Source organism: Acanthopagrus latus, chromosome 8 (genome assembly GCF_904848185.1).
Source record: "Acanthopagrus latus isolate v.2019 chromosome 8, fAcaLat1.1, whole genome shotgun sequence".
Lineage (NCBI taxonomy): Eukaryota > Metazoa > Chordata > Actinopteri > Spariformes > Sparidae > Acanthopagrus > Acanthopagrus latus.
Genome location: NC_051046.1, coordinates 1,338,147 through 1,355,941, shown reverse-complemented (window position 1 = coordinate 1,355,941; position 17,795 = coordinate 1,338,147). Strand labels below are relative to the sequence as shown.

At 43.1% G+C, this 17,795-nt stretch overlaps 1 protein-coding gene across 4 annotated transcripts in view; it reads right to left on the bottom strand.

Annotated features, from left to right (window-relative positions):
- Positions 1 to 1,872: 1,872 nt before the first annotated feature.
- Positions 1,873 to 17,795, bottom strand: part of tdrd12 (tudor domain containing 12) — a 16,499-nt gene continuing 576 nt past the window's right edge. Inside the window, exons 3-37 of one of the 4 annotated variants that reach the window (XM_037108485.1) lie at positions 17,135 to 17,290; positions 16,900 to 17,036; positions 16,660 to 16,779; positions 16,407 to 16,462; positions 16,172 to 16,257; positions 15,772 to 15,949; positions 15,580 to 15,644; positions 15,380 to 15,495; positions 15,234 to 15,299; positions 15,009 to 15,123; positions 14,731 to 14,810; positions 14,155 to 14,223; positions 13,944 to 14,024; positions 13,645 to 13,705; positions 12,665 to 12,772; positions 11,018 to 11,203; positions 10,743 to 10,896; positions 10,466 to 10,593; positions 9,968 to 10,159; positions 9,552 to 9,680; positions 9,058 to 9,175; positions 8,812 to 8,951; positions 8,444 to 8,673; positions 8,215 to 8,296; positions 7,694 to 7,875; positions 6,780 to 6,987; positions 6,116 to 6,208; positions 5,782 to 5,954; positions 5,308 to 5,610; positions 5,037 to 5,089; positions 4,573 to 4,651; positions 4,343 to 4,456; positions 2,607 to 2,760; positions 2,348 to 2,408; positions 1,873 to 2,243 (exon numbers count right to left, since the gene is read on the bottom strand). In XM_037108485.1, the coding sequence (XP_036964380.1) occupies positions 2,170 to 2,243; positions 2,348 to 2,408; positions 2,607 to 2,760; positions 4,343 to 4,456; positions 4,573 to 4,651; positions 5,037 to 5,089; positions 5,308 to 5,610; positions 5,782 to 5,954; positions 6,116 to 6,208; positions 6,780 to 6,987; positions 7,694 to 7,875; positions 8,215 to 8,296; positions 8,444 to 8,673; positions 8,812 to 8,951; positions 9,058 to 9,175; positions 9,552 to 9,680; positions 9,968 to 10,159; positions 10,466 to 10,593; positions 10,743 to 10,896; positions 11,018 to 11,203; positions 12,665 to 12,772; positions 13,645 to 13,705; positions 13,944 to 14,024; positions 14,155 to 14,223; positions 14,731 to 14,810; positions 15,009 to 15,123; positions 15,234 to 15,299; positions 15,380 to 15,495; positions 15,580 to 15,644; positions 15,772 to 15,949; positions 16,172 to 16,257; positions 16,407 to 16,462; positions 16,660 to 16,779; positions 16,900 to 17,036; positions 17,135 to 17,290 (4,347 nt within the window). In that variant the 3' untranslated portion in view covers positions 1,873 to 2,169. Of the gene's footprint in view, positions 2,244 to 2,347; positions 2,409 to 2,606; positions 2,761 to 3,873; positions 4,457 to 4,572; positions 4,652 to 5,036; positions 5,092 to 5,306; positions 5,611 to 5,781; positions 5,955 to 6,115; positions 6,209 to 6,779; positions 6,988 to 7,693; positions 7,876 to 8,214; positions 8,297 to 8,443; positions 8,674 to 8,811; positions 8,952 to 9,057; positions 9,176 to 9,551; positions 9,681 to 9,967; positions 10,160 to 10,465; positions 10,594 to 10,742; positions 10,897 to 11,017; positions 11,204 to 12,664; positions 12,773 to 13,644; positions 13,706 to 13,943; positions 14,025 to 14,154; positions 14,224 to 14,730; positions 14,811 to 15,008; positions 15,124 to 15,233; positions 15,300 to 15,379; positions 15,496 to 15,579; positions 15,645 to 15,771; positions 15,950 to 16,171; positions 16,258 to 16,406; positions 16,463 to 16,659; positions 16,780 to 16,899; positions 17,037 to 17,134; positions 17,291 to 17,795 lie in introns of those variants that run through there. The other 3 variants (XM_037108486.1, XM_037108487.1, XM_037108488.1) reach the window with 3 other exon arrangements.

Genomic DNA, 17,795 nt, shown 5'->3' with positions numbered 1-17,795 from the left:
GAGCAGAAACCAACGATTTTACTGTGAAAATGACTGAACACAAACACACTTCAATAAAGCTGCTGAAGTTGTAAGAGCAAACAGTTTGACTCCATCGAAGCCCCTTCAGGTAACGACCAGTCTTTGGATTTATACTGAACACAAACACTGTGTCACAAAAACACACAGAAACAAAAGTGTAGGCTTCAATATCAAATCAACATTCCTGCAGGTACACCAACGAATCAGTCCAACAACTGTAACTGAACTAAGGAAACACTGAGGGGAAATGTGCCACGTTCACGTGGACGTCCACTCAGTGATGATGGTATAAATGTAGTCAATGTAACGAGCCGACTCATCAGCAGAGTCTTCTCCTGTGCAGTGAAGAGTTTCCACAGGTATTCTTCTTGTTACCTGAACGGTGACCGGGAACAACAAAGCTTCTTACTTTTTGGTTGTGCAACAGCAGACGTTCTTTCATTTGTTTTGTTTTTTTATTGGAAAAATGCAGCCCGGTTGCAAACTGAATATAGAAAGTTCTATCCAGACGTGGATGGAGTCACTTTCCTACAGCCACGACACTGTGCAGTCAGTATTCACTCCAGAATAATAAGTTAAAGTTAAACTCTCACCAAAAAGCAACCAGGGCTTTATTTGTCATTGAATATGAGTCAAACCTTTGTGTAAAAGCAAAATTACGACGAAAGAGGCACTTTTAAGATTTACCGTAGTTTCGTTTTCGGGCAAACTCATTTTCAATGGGAGTGCTACGGGCACTTTTACAATAGCATCAAAATCTCTATTTTTAAAACAGTAAGAAGTCTCGACACAACATGAAACTTTGCTGGTAGCATCACCAGGGTCTCTACACATGAACACCAGCACTGACAACATTGTTTGTGTACACAGAGTTTACTAAAAAGAAAGTTTTTGAACAACTCATGTTAGTAGCTGCGTCCCCGGCGCGTCGCCGTCATGGCAGACAAAAAATGTCAATCCCAGAGTGCAACCCAACAGGACGGCTTGAGGAGCGGTCCGCCATTACTCTCCTGCCTGTTGGGTCGCACTCTGGGATCGACACAATGAACAAACAGTGTTGTCAGTGCTGGTGTTCATGTGTAGAGACCCTGGTGATGCTACCAGCAAAGTTTCATGTTGTGTCGACTCCTCTTAGTGTTTTAAAAATAGCTTGTCTGAAAATGAAATTAAATTATGCTTTTACATGAAGGTTTGACTCATTTTCAGTCACAAATAAAGCCTCGTTGCTTTTTGGCACGAGTTCCACTCAAGGCAAAAAGCTAATAGTTAGTATTAAATTGCTGCTAACAGCTCACTAAATCTTTCTTGATTTCTTGGTTGAACCAGTGTAATATATTCACGAGGTCCTGCCAGCCAGCAGCATGTGACTGAGGAGATAAGCGGTCCGGTGCAACGGGGCAGTTCTCATGATTTAAGGTCTCAGCTGGTGATTCTAACCTTCGCTGACAGCGCTGTGGAGAGAGAGGTAACTATGGTAACAGCGTGAGCAGACGCGCTCCCGTACTCCTTCTTACTTTTTCTTAATCACAGACATAATTTTGGCAGCTGTGTCCCTGGACGAGGCAGAGCGGACAGGACGGGTGTCTGAGCGGCAGACTGCCTCTCCACGCACACCTCTGAAGACCCAGTGGATGTGGAGCCACTGCAGCACCAGCTCAGCTAACATTATGTGTGTCTCTCCTGTATTTAAGTTAGGTAACAACATTGTGAACCTCGCAGCTCGTCTGTTGTTGCTGTGGCAGCTCACTGCTGATGATGGGTGTCAGTTTTATCTGTCTGTGTTGCACCAGGGAACGTGTTGCTTCACTTGACTACATTTATCATCAGCACAGATTGGACATCCACATAAAACACAGGTGAAATGTACCTTTAATTAAAACGACTAAATTAAAAACTGCATCTTAAAATAATACCTCTTTTAAGTCTCTACTACAAACTTAATCACAACACATTTCCACATTAACTGGTGTATCTATGCATTATCATCATTGTTATAATCATCGTCATTATCGTCATCCATTTACGCTTCCTAAACATATTTCTAGGTGCTGTATCGTTGGTAACTGGGCTTGTTTCAGTTTCTTGAGGATGTTTCACTTCTCATTAAGAGGCTTCTTCAGGTTTATCCAACTATAATCTGAGTAATCTTTAGTCGCTCTCACTGTCACTCTCTGCATTCACATAGCAGTTATCCTCTCCTGTGTCCTCCACGAAGCTCAGACCTGACGACCAAACAACACAGATCAACAACAGATCAATGAAGCGTGACAGCCGGTATCTAAGACTATAAATCACATCGTCTTCAAGCATCTCTGTGGTTTCTCACCATTTGGGATTCTGTCTTCATCCTCGTCAAAGTAGTTCATGTTGTAACTTACAAAAATATTCTGTGTGAAGAAGTAAAATCAACTGAAATTCATCTTTTGATTTTTCCTTAATTTGGTGCAGATTAAAATGAGTTCTGAAAAATATCTCCCATAGACGCAGCAAACACTGTAATTTAAAAATGTAGATTAACGTATTTTTTAGTTTCCCTGAGTATAAGTATCTATTTCTGCTGTACTGAACAAAATGACCTCTGGTACCTTGTTCCTGAGGAGTCTTTCCCAGCGTCCCTGCTGCTGTTTGACCAGTTTGAGAACCGGCTCATTGGACTTCATTTCCCAGCAGCAGCGGTCAGCAGCGATGTCGGCTTGAAGCTCCAGGTCGGCTCTGTAGATCTGTCCGTTCACTCTGCCACTGAACACAATCAACACCCTCTGATCACCGTTTGTTGCACTCATGAAGTTCAGTTTCCTTGCAGGTGCATAAACGCTGTGAAGTACTGAAACTCAGAATGGTTTTGTTTGGGTTCCCTAATAACGAGACTTTATATCTGCAAGTCCTCTTCCACAGACTCCGCTATGTTTCTACAGAAGCCCGGAATGGACAACCAAACGCTGGACTCTTGCATTTTTAGAGGATGATGAGGTTAAGCATTATTCAGCTGGTGACTTTCTGCAACCTCAGAACTGCTGGATCCCACACACTGGACCTTTACAGAAATATTGCACTGCTGGAAAAAGTCCAGAGGCAGACGGGCGCAGAATTCTTTCACATCTAACTCAGATTTATTTTGAGCAGAAGGACAAACCAAGATCTTCTTGTTCTTCTTATTCTAATTCTTTCCTGTACGCACTGCGCACATTACTGATGATTATCAAAAACCACTGTTCATACTTTGTCAAAGTACCAACAGTCATCCTGACAATACTGATGTTTGATTTTGTCGCCCAGTCCTAGTATTCATAAAGCTTTGGACGATATCTCAAAATATTAACATATAAGGTATACTGTGATATAGCGTCAACATATGACAATGCTATTTTCAGGCCACATTACCGAGCCTGGACGTAATGGCACCAATCTGTGTCACAAATCACCTTGTAAACAAATATAAGCAGGTGACATGTTCTTGTTCGGGTTCAGCAGTCGGGCCAAAATCTGTTTTTCTTCTCAGCTTTGAAATTCCAAGTAATTAGACACATTTTTGCATTACAGATCATTTTTGGCACAAGCTCCTCATCCGCCTTGTCGCTCACTGTAACTCGCGATGCGCTGTTTATAATAGAGAAGACACGTAAGTAATTCATCCAATCAGCATCAGCCATCTAGTTGACTACATCACTTGGATCTGCTGGTCCAAGACATGAAGTGCAGTCTGTAAATAAAAGTAATAGTAATGCTAATGGAAAGAAGATCGTGGAAGCTTTCACGATCGATCACAAACTGAAATCGTCAGATGGCCCGACCCTCTGCTGAGGTCTTAACCAAGTGGCATGATGACAACCAATAATCATATGACACTAAATATTGATTGTAAAACATTTTATTACAGACTAAAGCAGATGAGAAGCTTATGCCAAAAACAGATCCAACTGATGTCACAGAGAAGTGTGTAGCTACTGTCGGGTTTCACCGCATTAGAACAACGACAGTAAAAAGAAAAATCATCACTTTTTTCATAATGAACTGTTTGTGATCTTGAACTGAATCTCTGTACTAACATCTGATAACACATGATGTCACAGATTAATCTGATTAGATCTTTAGCTGTGAAACAATATTACAGAACAACTTCACGTAGTGGACATTGTAGATGAAGTTGTTCACTGGCCACCATGTGAGCTCATGTCTGTGTGTTTAACTCACACAGAGGCTAGCCATGCTGAACATGTACCCGCTCCCACCGGTGTAAAGTGCTCTGGATAAAAAGCTCCACTGAATGTTGGATGTGATGTGAAGTAAGTGAGCGATGATTGGTGGCCTGCTCCTGACAGACCTGTAAACGACTCTGTCAGGGTAGAAATCACAGCGCTGGCTCTCTGGGCTCATCAGCTTCACTGTTAGGATCACAGAGTCGGACGTCTGGTGCCAGCGGACCTGAGGGTGGAAACTGACAAACAACCAGAGGACAGACATTCACACTATAGTCACAACAACTGATGTATGTTGTCTTTGTCTTACAGACATCAAGTCTGGGTCGTCTACTGCAGATAAGCTCTCTTGTACCTTTTGGTGGAGATTTCGCTGTCTGTCTCAGTGCTGTGGAGCTGCTGCGGGTCGCCTTGTTCATCACCTGCAGGATCACCTGAGCGCACACACACACACACACACACACACACACACACACACACACACACACACACACACACACACACACACACACAGTTTACTGTGTGTTAGTTGTGGAGAAAACTCATGATCACTCACTATGATATTTGTCTCAGGCAACAAAATTCTTACTCTTACAATGGCTGTTTTTATTTTAATTTATTTTATATTTACTTGTGTAAAATATTTTATCAGTATCTTTTATTTATTTTGTCCAGTTTTAGGAATAAATCTAAAAAGATCTCAAGTTGAATGTAAAGTTGCCTGAAAGTGTCAAACAAACATAAAGTGTGTAATTACAGCTCTTTGTATTTAATAATCAACACGATAAACAAAGTATCAGAACTTTATTTAACTTGTACCATTTTCACAGGGGTTGTGAGCAGCAGCCCAAACTTCACTTCCGTCTCCGTTCCTGTAAACCAGAATCACAAAGTTTCTGTTCAGCTCCCCATTTAAAGAAACAACCGGAAGCTAGAGACATTAATTACTAGTAAATAGTTCATATTTCTACCTCCTGATAGTTTATAACATTTGTGACTCAATTGGCTTGAGTGTGTTTGAAGATTGTTTTCTGTGACTGAGTGTTGTGATGCTGTAATTTGTGCCAAGTTCCTCAGTAAACACACCAACCTCATCATCATCATCATCATCTCAGCTGACTTCAGATCAGTAGTGTGGCCGTCTCTCTGTGCTGCACCTGCTCGGTCAGCCAGCAGCGATTTCTCCTCACACACCAGCACCAGGTGGTGTTCAGCCACTGGTGGTGCTGGGACGAGCGACTGGATCTCTGAAGATGTTGGACAAAGTGGCTCACATGGTTCGAGTTGAGGAAGGCCAGCAAGCTGACTGACCTCTGCTGCTCTGAAGGCTTCTGCCAGAACTTCCTCCTCAGCCTTGATCCGGACCTCAAGAGACGCCGGACCGTCCTCCAACCTACAAAACAACTAAATGCTGCTTCAATCATCATAGTTTCCACCAAGCGGTCTGGTCCAGTTCAATTCAGTTATTTTTGCACTTCAATTTTCTGTTCCAGAAACGTTCCCACTCCCAACCACCTCACCACAGGTAACACCACACTGCTGGAACAGTTGATGGTTTCCTTACCCAGACAGGTGACCCGCCTCCTTACTGCTGCCGGTCTTGCTCTCCTGGCAGAACGCCCCCAGCAGCTCCAGATGCTCCGGGTTGCTGACTGCCATCCCAGTGTTCAGGATCTCCGACTGCACATTATATTCATTGATCACAGTTTTCATACCTGGCACCTGCGTCACACGGACCTAAAAGAAGGAACATTTTATTAGTGCACATTCATCACAAAACAGTCGAGAAAACTATAAACTGGACAGTCGACCACACATAAAGTGTGTGATATGTTGTTTTTTCAGACACTTTATTTGTCCGACAGTCTCCCACAGATGATCGGCAGGTAAACACCTACCATGGGGTCAACAAACACAGTGTTTCCCAGACTGAAGACGGCTCTGGCTCGGTGCTGCAGACCTCGGATCTTCTGGCTGATCGCTCTGGTGACCTGTGAACGTTTAAAAGATCAATCACATGATCATCATGCGACTGCTTGTTTTACACAGGACTGAACTTTTTCTGTTAAAGTCCAGGACAGCAGAAGCTATACATCTAATCAGTAACACCTGCAGATTCATAATTCTGTGCCTCTAAATGTATTCAATTATTTTTTTTTTCTGAATGCAAGTGTCTGGGAGAAAAGGTGCTTCTTTTTCATGGCTCTCCTTTTTTGTGCAGCTGCTCTGAGTATTTGTTCCACCACTGAATCATTTCTCGTCATTCCTTTAATGCATTTTGTGCTCCTGGAAACACTAGTGGCCAGACATCACTTCTGACATATCTTCTGCCTGAGCTTTGTTTACTTTCTTCTGACACTCCAGAAAAAGGAAACACAAAACTAAACTTGTTAATGTGCAATTCTAGCAGGTTGATGTAGGAGCCACAAGGAGCTCTGCCAGCTGATGTAAAGTACAGTTCTTCATATATCTTGTGTAACACCTTTAGGTTTATTTACTGGAAAAAGTAATTAAGTTGGTAAGTTGGGTTTTAAGGGCAAAGCGAGAAGATGAGCAGGAAACCTTGGGGTGCCAGTTGGTCTCGGCGTCGGTGGGTTTGACCCTGCAGACGATGATCTCCACGGCCTGGTCGGGTAGAGAGTGAAACTGCTCCGGGAGCTGAAGGATCTGATGGGATTTGACCTCCTCCTCCTTTCCAATATCAATAAACCGAGCAAAGACGCTGAAAAACAGCCGGTCACCTCTGTCTGGAACGGACAAGAGCTTCACCCTGCCCCAACAAGCACATACTTGCATCACATGCATTTTTCTGTGATGGTCTAATCCAGACAGACAAAACAAGCACAAAATAATAATTAGCCTCTAAACTAACTTGAGGCAGGCCGCTAACCAAACAGGAACCTCATGTGGCAGACACTATGGTGCGCTCCTGATGGTGTTGGAGGTTGAGGTTTCCAACCTCAAAGCTTTCCAGGTCCAAGATGTCAATACAAATTTGGGCTGACCCCCCAAAATGATTTATCTTTCACAAGTGCACACACAACTGAGACCTCAGCAGTGCAGCTTCCTTGCATTACAAATGAAATGGAGGAATTACATTTTATTTTACAGAGCTTTACAGCACTACAGCAAACGGATCTAAACATTTCATCCACTAACCTTTTACAAATACTGTGGTCTACATACACACCACACCCCCTTCTAAGGGGGGTAAATGTGGCCCAGGTTCACAAATACAAAATCTGACTTCGAGTGGCGTTCCATTGTACTTTTTCTAGTTGGAGGTCGGTAATTTTAAAGTTCTGAGTTGTCTGGAACGCAGCATAAAATACGAGTCACTTGGCTGTTCTGCTTCACTGACAGAGGATCTCATGACACAAACAGCATTTGAGCTTCAGGCGTCGTGGCTGCAACGTGTTTCACACCAACAAAGCTCCTGCAGTGTGATTAAGTTACATTTAGGTTTCATGCCGTACCTGTGGAAGAGCTCATTCTCCTGCACGGCATATAAGCCTCCCTCCAGCAACTCCGTGGCTCCAGATTTCTTTTCAGCATAATAAGAAGTCATCTCAGACGCCATGCTCTGGAAACTGCCATCCTCCTTCTGGACAATTTGACCGTAGAACACTGATGCAGTCTTAATGTGGAGAGGCACAACCTGGAAGCATCAAACACAACACAGGCCCAAATTACTGGAGTGTAGCATCAGATGACACAACTGGGTGTTTCACGAAAAATGTGAATAGACTTTTTTGTGTGTAATCAATACGGATGACAGCAGAAACTTTGTAAGGAAATAATATAAAGTGACACAGGACCATTTATTTGATATACAAAATCTGATTATTACTTCAAATAATGACATTTAGACTGAGAAAAAGTGTAAATTATAAGCTGTATGCATTTTATACTAATTAATACGTATTAGAGTCTCTTCATTTGAGATGAAGTCTGCAGGAGTGGCCTGAAGTAGAGATACAGATTTGAACACCTTCACCTCTATAACTCCTGCGGCAGGAAGCACAGACTGATCCAGGTGGGAAATGAATGTGTGCCGGTCGGGACACACACTGCTGTCTCTGCAAAACAAAACACACAATCACTATCACAAAGCTACAATGGGCTGTCCTTAATTTGAAATCATTGTTTGATGATGATTAAAGACTTGAGACTTAAGTGGTTCAGTTAGTCGTCAGTTTATCACTACCTGAGGTGTAAAAGCTGACCTGCACACTCCAAAGCTCTTCAGGTAGCTGCAGAGAGGCCTGTCGGTCTTCTGGTCCTCCCGGACGAGATGGACACTCTGGGCGAAGGACAGCAGCTCAGGGGGCAGCGGGGCGTTGGTTCGCCCCAGGTAACGCAGAACCCCAACGACATGACGGGCGTTCCTCTCAGAGATCAGCAGCATAGACCGGGTGACTGGAGGGCGGTTCTCCATTTGATTTTGGGAGGACACCTTGGAGAAGAAACCGCAGAAATCATCCCGGCACCTTTCAGCCGTTGATGCTTAAACTGTGGTTCAGTTAATGCATTCATCATTCACACAGAAATATATGATTCAATGCATCATACTCATCCCATCTGATCTTCTCACCCGTCCTGAGAGGTTCCTGAAGTTGTCGGCCATGCAGAAGAGTCTGCTGCCGAATACTTTGGGGGAAGTGGGGAAGTCGTAGTGGACCACACAAGTCGCATCGCTGATTCCTAGACACTTAAGACACTCGTTGGTGGTCACTGGAGGTTAAAAGTCAAACACAACCACAGTGAAAAAGACAGGATATTTCATTTTCAGGGAAGAAATTCAATTGTCTTTCCTGTGGATGATGTTCTTAATGTTTACCCAGAATAATATGAGTTCTGGGGCCGATGACTTTCCTCCACTGCTGGACGACAAAGTCAAACTGGTGAGTTAACCCCTCGTGGGTCTTGAGGCAGAATGCTATTCGATTGCTCACAGCCTGAAGATTAGAAAAGATGCTGGTAAACTTTAAGAAAATTTCCCCCGTGGTTTTTCTTTTTACAATCAGATGACATCAGTGCAATCGAATCTCACGTGTTCTGTAGATGCATGTGGATCAGAGAGGTGATGATGGAGGAGTTTTGGTTGCTGCATTGTTTTCTGGCATTTCCAGACTACAGTGGGTCTAATTATTAAGACAGATTCAGGAATTTTTTCTGACTTCCACATTCTACATTTTACATTAATTCATAACGCATGGAGCTTGATCAAAACACTGGTGGCTCTCTGAGTGAGTACAATGCAGATAAAAGGGACTGTTGCTGTGGTATGCATGCCACTATGTGCTATTCTAATTATAGATGCAGTGTACTCACCTTGAACACATCCTCCACCTCCTGAGCAGAGTTGGCTATGATCAGAGTCTTCTGGCTGACATCAGGGTTAAAATCCAGAGCACCCAACAGCACTGAGATCTTACTGCTCTCCAGAGTCACCAGGATGATCTGTGGGAGGAAACATCATCACCAGAACAAACAGCTGAGCAGTAATCGACACTAATGACAGCAGCTTCATCGCACATTTTAAATGTACAGGGGGTGCAGAGTTAATATATTCACAAATATTTTGACTTATTATTATTAGATCAGTTACAGCAATTTTAATCAGGAATAAATTATTTAACTGCACTTTTTGCATCTTATTTGTACACATCTTAAATTCTGTAGACCAAAACCAGTGAACCAGAGCAACAACATAACAACATATCTATGGCTGATTCATTGAGACTGACCTGCTGGACATTACCATAGAGAGCAGCTTCCTCAAGGACAGTCGTGACAATGCAGGGGTATGGCATGTGATTGGCTACCAAACTCTCCATGTGACTGGTCCATCTTTTGGCCACAGCGACCAGCTGCTGAGAACAGGATCCCTTCTCCTCACTCAAGGTAATCTTCTGGAAATGCTGCAGGATGGTCGCCATCTATCAGGAGATCATTCATGTTTACAGCAAGAATGTGAACTGCCTGACAGCACTGAAGCCGACCATCTCGTAGCTCTCACTGGCCAGCTGGGAGATGTTTTAGTGAATAGCCTTCGTGGGCGTACATTAGTCTGAAAAGGCTACCTGAGTTGCTTCCCCTCTGGAAACGTGTGTGTATCAGTTTCTCAATGCAGACACACAGAGAGCAGCGTCACAGAGTCTCCTCTGTGTGTTACTGATCACATCACATAATTTCCAGCCAACATGCTGGCAGCTGCTGCAGCTCAGTGAGTAGCAGACCCTCACCTGGTCTGGAGCGAGAGTGAAGAGCTGGTCGGCCTCGTCCAGCACCAGGTGGTACAAACGCAGGAACAGGAAGCAGTGGGAGGAGAGCAGACGGACCAAACTGAAGGGAGTGGTCACTAACAGCAGGCCTGGTATGATTCAAAACCAAACATTTAGGAAGTTATACGACTTACTTAGTTTAGGACTACATAGCTTAAAAAAATAAAAATATCCATTTGCAGACTTCCTACAGTCTATAAGTTATAAACTGAGCAGATTGAGATTGTGCTGCGCTCACAGTTTTTAGGGATCCTGACAGCCTTGGGCTCGTCTTTGCCGATGCCCAGCAGCACGATGACAGGGTGGAGGCTTTGAATGACCCTCATCTCCTCCAGCAGGTCATACACTGCCTGGATCTTCTCCCAGCCTGGACACAGCAGCACTGCGATGGGCTGGACACAAACAAAAAAATAAGTGCGCCATCCCCTGAATACAGTCATTAACATTAGAACCAGACGTGGAAGCCTTTCATCTGATATCAGACACAGCGTCCTGTCTGGTGTTGATACCCACCCCTGTGCTGGAGGTGCGGGAGGCGTAGATGGAGTTGAGCAGGATGTGGGTGACGAGCGGTACGAGGTAGCTGAGCGGCTGGTCAGCGTTGTGGGAGATGATGACGGTGTTGCATCCTCGAGCGACAGCTGGCCAGCTGTAACACTCAGCTGGAGACAGAGCGAGGTACTGCTTCCTCCGCAGCATCTGGAGACAGAGCGGTCGCCATGTGAAACTCCAACATGCAGCTCAACAGCATCTTACCCTGATACATATTATAACAGCTCAAGTGTATAAGTAAGTCCCACTTCATCACCAGCTTTTGTGTCGGTGACAGTTGCTGTTAATCAACTGACGGATCAGCAGCCCACTCAACGTCCTCTACATTCAGTGATCTCTCACCTCTGATACCTGGTGAAACTTCCTCTCCACAGCATTCATTTTGATACATTTAGTTACTAGTTACTTTGCAGCTTGAGATTTCTGGCACCATCTTTAGATCCAGAATGAGATCTTATAATACATCTAATATTCTTACCGGCCTCATCTTTGTCAGCAGCCACTACAAAAAAGTGATTGATGGCCATCAGCTAAAGTCAGCAGGTTTTCATCATGGTCGTTTAAAACTGTCGACCAGCCCATGAGTGTCATATATGTCCGATCTCGTGCCAGTCACACACTTACCATCCACCCCCACCCCAACAACATCACCTGCCTGAACTGAAATAAACCAAATATTTGTTTTATTTCAGCTTAGTGTGAGTCTTCGCTGTCATTTATAGTCGTGCTTTCTAACGTACACACAGACTTACAGCAGAGCAGAGATGTTGTATAGATCTGTTGCACCTGTATACTGAGGATATCATAACACAGACTAATATTAATAACAATTAATAACAACTATGTTAAAACATCATAAACTGATGCTTTGTTTGATTTTTCTACAACTTACACCATCAAAATAATTTGAAAGATAATATAATAAGATTTTGTCCAGGCTTCATTAATGGAGATTCAATCGTTAAAAGCTGCATCACACAAACGAAAAACACAATGTCTGACTTGCTTACAGTAAGTAGAGGACATAAATCAGAATATGGACAACATATGTGGCTCTTGATGGAAACGCTGTTTTAATAATGGTGTAACTTGTTGTTTCAGCAAAGATTTGAAAAACCAACATTATTACAGATACGAAATCAAACAGGTCCGATTAAAGTATTAAAAGAAACTGGAACATTTTACAAAATAAAAATATGGCTCAAGTTAGAAAACTAAAAGTCAAAATCAACTTATTTTTATTTCTATCTCAATCAACTCAATCTTGTCTGCATGGATCCTATGCTGGAACACATTTTCCCTCTATGGTGCATAAAGAAAACTAGCATTATAAATGATGTACAGTTTAGTAAATATACTCTTTTTACCCTGTTAACATTACTTCGGGAGTAGCAGACAGTACAGAACTGTCTTAATAAGAATAAGTGATTCTATATATATCTTTCCAGTCTTTAGTAAAAGTTATTTGTAAAAATCTGAATTAACTAGTGACTGAAGTAATTTTGGATTTATTGTTGCGCTGAATGTCTCAGCCATGAACAATTCGCTTCTCTTGCATTTTAGATTTTCCACATCAAAATAGCCTCAAACAAAGTTGTTCTTGTTTACCCAGCGGAGAGTATCAGTGATGGGGGCATCATCCAGGCTGGTGCAGGGCTCCACTGGGATGGAAGAGTGCACCAGAATCCCACTTCTCCTGGGATCACTGGGGACAACCTGAGGACAGTCAGGAGGCAGGACGATCAATGCAAATCCAACTAAAACTATGGATCAATACAAAAACTCAACTGAGAACAAACAGTAAAGCACAGATCAATCACAAACAGCAAACAATGCAGATTAACCATTTAAAAGTGAAAACAAAGGGACAAAATACAGCGGCTCCACATTAAGACCCGTCTGTTTGAAAAGTGGATTTCGTTGTAGGGCAAGTAGAAGAGAAACTTACTTATCCCACCAGACAAGTTAAAATTCATTGTTATGTCGGTACTCATTACTCGTGATACATCCAAAATCACAGGGAGAATAACTGATACAGCAAGATTCATCCAGACAGCCTGCTGGCACTGAATCAGTAGAATTGACCCAAAAACACATTTTGAGATAAGCTCTGCTACAAACACAACCAAGTGAAGAGAGGAAGCAACACTAGAGCTGCAAGATATGATCATAAAAGAGACCATACTGTGAATGTATTCAGATATTATGATTGCACTATGATTCTTGATTTAGGGGAACAATCATTCCTGCAACACAATGTTCATTTTCAACAAAAATCAATGATGTGACATTTGTTGAAGTCTGTACCAAACAAACATGTTTTCTTACATCTGGAGAACAAGATTTGTGGGTCAGGATATTCCAGCCGCACAAAAGTACTTAATTACTGTTAGGTCACATATTCAATATGCATCAAACAATTGCAGCTTCAACAATATATTGAGTAATTGTTGGGCCCAGAAATACAAAGGAGGCTCATCATGAACAGGTGAATCACAAAGGTGGGGGAAAACAAACTCAAAACTAAACTCAAAACCACAGCAAAAACATCTTGTTTGTAAAGTTCAGAATTAAATCAGGGAACATACCCAATCTTCTGCAGCATGTGGTTTAGGGTTCAGAGGCTCCGGGTTCAACCAGTCCAAAAGGCTGTGTCAGACAAAACAATGAGAATTCAAACACGCTGGATATCGTTAGTACTGAGAATTAAAAAAAAAAAAAAAAAGTTTAATCAGGACTTAGTCAGTTTTTAACTTTCATGCTGTGAGGTGTGGTAACCTGACGAGCCAGCAGATGTTCACTGCTGTTACCAACAAACACTCGTGTCCAGTTTCGTGTCCTCAGAACTGACTGAGTGTGAATCTTTCCTCTCTGAGCTGCAGCTCACCGTAAACACACCCGGTCCGCTTTACTCCTGCACACCTTCTCCACTTCTGCTGGTCTCCACTCTGCTGATTCACATGAACTGCTGACAAATAAATAGATGATCAGAACACACAGCATCTTATCTTGACCGGATCACATCTGGACTATAATGTAGACATGTTGTAAGATAAGGTTTAATATTGGGAAAGTTAATAAAGACTATTTCATTGTACCTTGTTTCACCATCAGTCGGATATTCAACCTGACTGCTCTCACCGAGCCATTCAGTTCCACTTTTTCCACTAAAAAAATATAAATCAAGCCAAAGAGTAAAGTTACAACAAGTGGAAGTTTCAGTCAGTTAACATTAAAAAACAGTTTAGCCAAAAATCAGTCATTTATTCCTCTACTATAATGTCAGAAGTCAGGTGAGGTTCAGGGGAAGTGGACTGATTTTAACATTACCTGTGATAGTCACTGATTTTAATCCTGGCCTGGCTAATTTAAATCTCATCCAGACTGATGCCCATTTTAACATGGTAGATTTTAAAGAACCTCCTGTTTTATCTGTTTGTTGTCTTTGTGTGAAATTGGAAGAAGCCTGAATATAAGTGTCACGTTGTCACTGTATTACTTACTCTGTGACACTCTGTCACTGTGATACTGACTACAACCTAAACACTTAAAACAAGGCTTATAATGGTGAATGATGAATTAAATAAAGGAGCACAATGATAATATAATCCTCCACATCCCCCAGTAGCTTTAATTAAATAAACTGGACTGTTTAAGGTGTGATGGAAACGTACACTTCCTGTCCCATGCAGGTGCTGGAGGCATCAGCTGTCTCTTCAGGTTGAATGTATTTCAACTCTTCTTGCTGACTGACCTGGAAAGAAAAACAGAAACCAAACCATCACCTATCATTTCCTGACGGGACTGTGCAGGTGAAATACGGTAACCAACTACCACATCTGTGAGCACTCCAGTCACAGTCAACAAGTTTAGACTTCTCTTAGTAAAATCTACTGCCTTGTGAGTGTTGTGATTTAGTAAAATGTCTTTCAAAATGTGCTGAAAACTTTACCAGAGCACCAGCTCTTAAAAGCTCGGCCTCTCCTTGAGAAACACTTCCTGTGGTGTACGTGTTCTGTGCAGCCGCCTGCTGGTCGCTGCTGCTCGGATTCAGAAACTTGAGGAACCTGTGGGGAAGTGCTCCGTCAGCATTTCTCAATCATATTAAGAAAGACAAGAAACCTGCTGAGTGTTTCAGCCAGTCACATCAGAGGCTCTGTGTGTGATCAAGTCTCACCTGTACAGACTGAGGTTTTTGGTCAGAGCTGCAGCCAGAGAAGAGTCTGTGTCCTCTGATGAATCACTGAATATGAGAGCAAAGTATTTAAAACAAACTTATATTTTGATATATCTCAGCCACGCTCAACAACAACCTGCGCTCACCTCTCTGCAACTGCAGTATCTGAGCCCCTCTTTGATTGGCTGCCTGGAGGCAGTCGCTCATCTGTGACCTTTGACCTGCCGCCTTCCTCGGAGGTCCTCAGCTCATGTTGTGGCCTCTGAAGCAGCAGAGAGTTCAGAGGTGAGTACAGGTGCACACTTAGTCCAGAGCAGAGACTAGCACAGTGAACAGAGCTGCTGACCTGGGTTGTAAAGGGGGCCGTCAGCCAATCACCTGCTCCGGCTGCAGCCAAACCTTGTGACATCACTGAGGGTCAAACCAGATTAGAGTCAGTGTGAATGTGAAGCAGATACACAACACCATGTCACTCCATGTCACACACTGATGGCAGTGGCTGCCATGAGCAGGAAGTGACGTCTGTCTGTGTGTTTACCAGGAGGTGGCTGTGTTTGCGCTGCCAGCTTGTTTGAGGTCGTGTAGACAGTCTGAGTTAAGATGTTGGAGGACAGCATGACAGGAACTTGGTCCAGCTCATCCAGCCCGCCACCATCTGCTGACTCTCCGATGTAAACTGCAAACTTCTTGGCCACCAGATCGTCGTTCACACAGATCTAAAAAATCAACCAAAACCTACCGATTAGTTAAAAAAGCTCTGATAACAAGCTACACAAACTGACTGATGAAAGCAAACAAGAGACGATTGATGACAGCTGTGATGTCATCAACAATATCAAGACACAATTGTTTACAAGGAGTATCAGACTTCATTCATGATCTTTTCTGTATTTATGTCTGTGTCTTGTCAAATCCTACAGCGTGGAGTCAAAGTTCACCTTGATGCCACCTACGGTCAGGTAGAGCTCAATGGAGGTGGAGTCTGACACCGATTCAAGCAACACGGCCTCCGTCTGAGTCGACACTGATGGAAGGAAGCAATCTTTCAAGTGAATGCACAAGACTGCAAACATGTTTTAACATCAACTCATTACAGTTCAGATGCTGCTTTAAAGATGTACAATAAAACAAAACAAACTGTATTCTTAGTTCATAGACATGCTGTGTTGTCACCTTGCAGCAGGTTGTGCAGGTAGAGCGTGGCAGAGCTGTCCCACTGACTGGACGGACTGCGAAGGAAAAGAAGAAAACTTCAGGTGAAAAGTGAAATTGATTTCAGAGAGCAAGTATCAGTAGAAGCAGGAGAAGATGTTGTGCCATTCAGAGCTTATTTTAACACCTTCATGGGCTGGATTCCCTTAAAAAGTGCACACTGGACAACACAAAACCAGCCATAGTACAATGGTACATAGTAAGCCTTTCTTACATGAGCTTTGCATTCTCCTCAAGGACATTAACTTCCAGGGTCATGGGTTTGATACCCGCCAGGTGGAACCTCCTCACCCAGAAGGGCAACTGGAGGAAATGTGGCACAGCGATTCGGATCCTTGTCAGAGCCAGAGGAGAACGCAAAAGTTAAAAATCAAACACACACACACACACACACTCAGGTCTGCAACTGATATTGGTCCAATTTTGAGGAAGACTAGTTCTGTTCTGGTCTTACCGGTCTGATGGGACAACAAGTCGTTCTCCGTGGTCCACCAGGAGGCAATGAGCCTGACAGGACGGCAAGTCCATAAAGACCGACTCCACCACAGCCCGACACCACCACTTCATCGCTGACCAGTACACCACACACACCTGAGAGGAAATATAGTAACGCGCACATCCAGTCCACCTTCAGCGCCATCAAGGTGACACAAAAAGGTGTCCCCGCGCTGGGTCAGGTGTTTCATTACCTCTCCCTCCTGCAACGATGTAGGCTGCAGCCTCCGCAGGTCCTGAGTGACATCATGGTAGAAGAGGTTCATCTGATTCAGAAGGTTGTCGTACTGTTTCGTGGTCTCTGTGTCACCGCAGACAACCCGACCCCAGAGGCAGGACGGGTCCTCAACCTGCAGAGGCCAGAAAAAAGAGGAAGTGGGTCCAGCTGAACCGATTTATGCTTCAGTCTCACCTGCTCCACGTCACGCCACATCGATGCAGTAATTTGTGCAAAAGGAGCCGCGACCAAGTATTGACTGCATAAAGGAACATGTTTTTCAGAAGGTTGACATTTCTGTATCCTAAATCCTCTTTCTTTTGATTGTAAATTGTAATAATCCAAATTAAAACAAAAGAGGACTGAAATATTACACTTTATGTGTAATGACAGTTTCACTTTTTGGATTAATATTTTGAGGCGCACCTGTAATATCTGTTGGTGCTCCACCTACTGTATTAATAATGTTACATGCACTGGTTGAAACTACAGGTTGCAATGTCAACATCTAATTTAGTAACCAAATCTATATCTGCATTAGATCATCTGTGACAATAGACTATGAATTGATTTGACAAAGCTTTACAGGACATTACACTCCTGCAACTTCAACAGTAATGTTATATAACAGTTTTAAA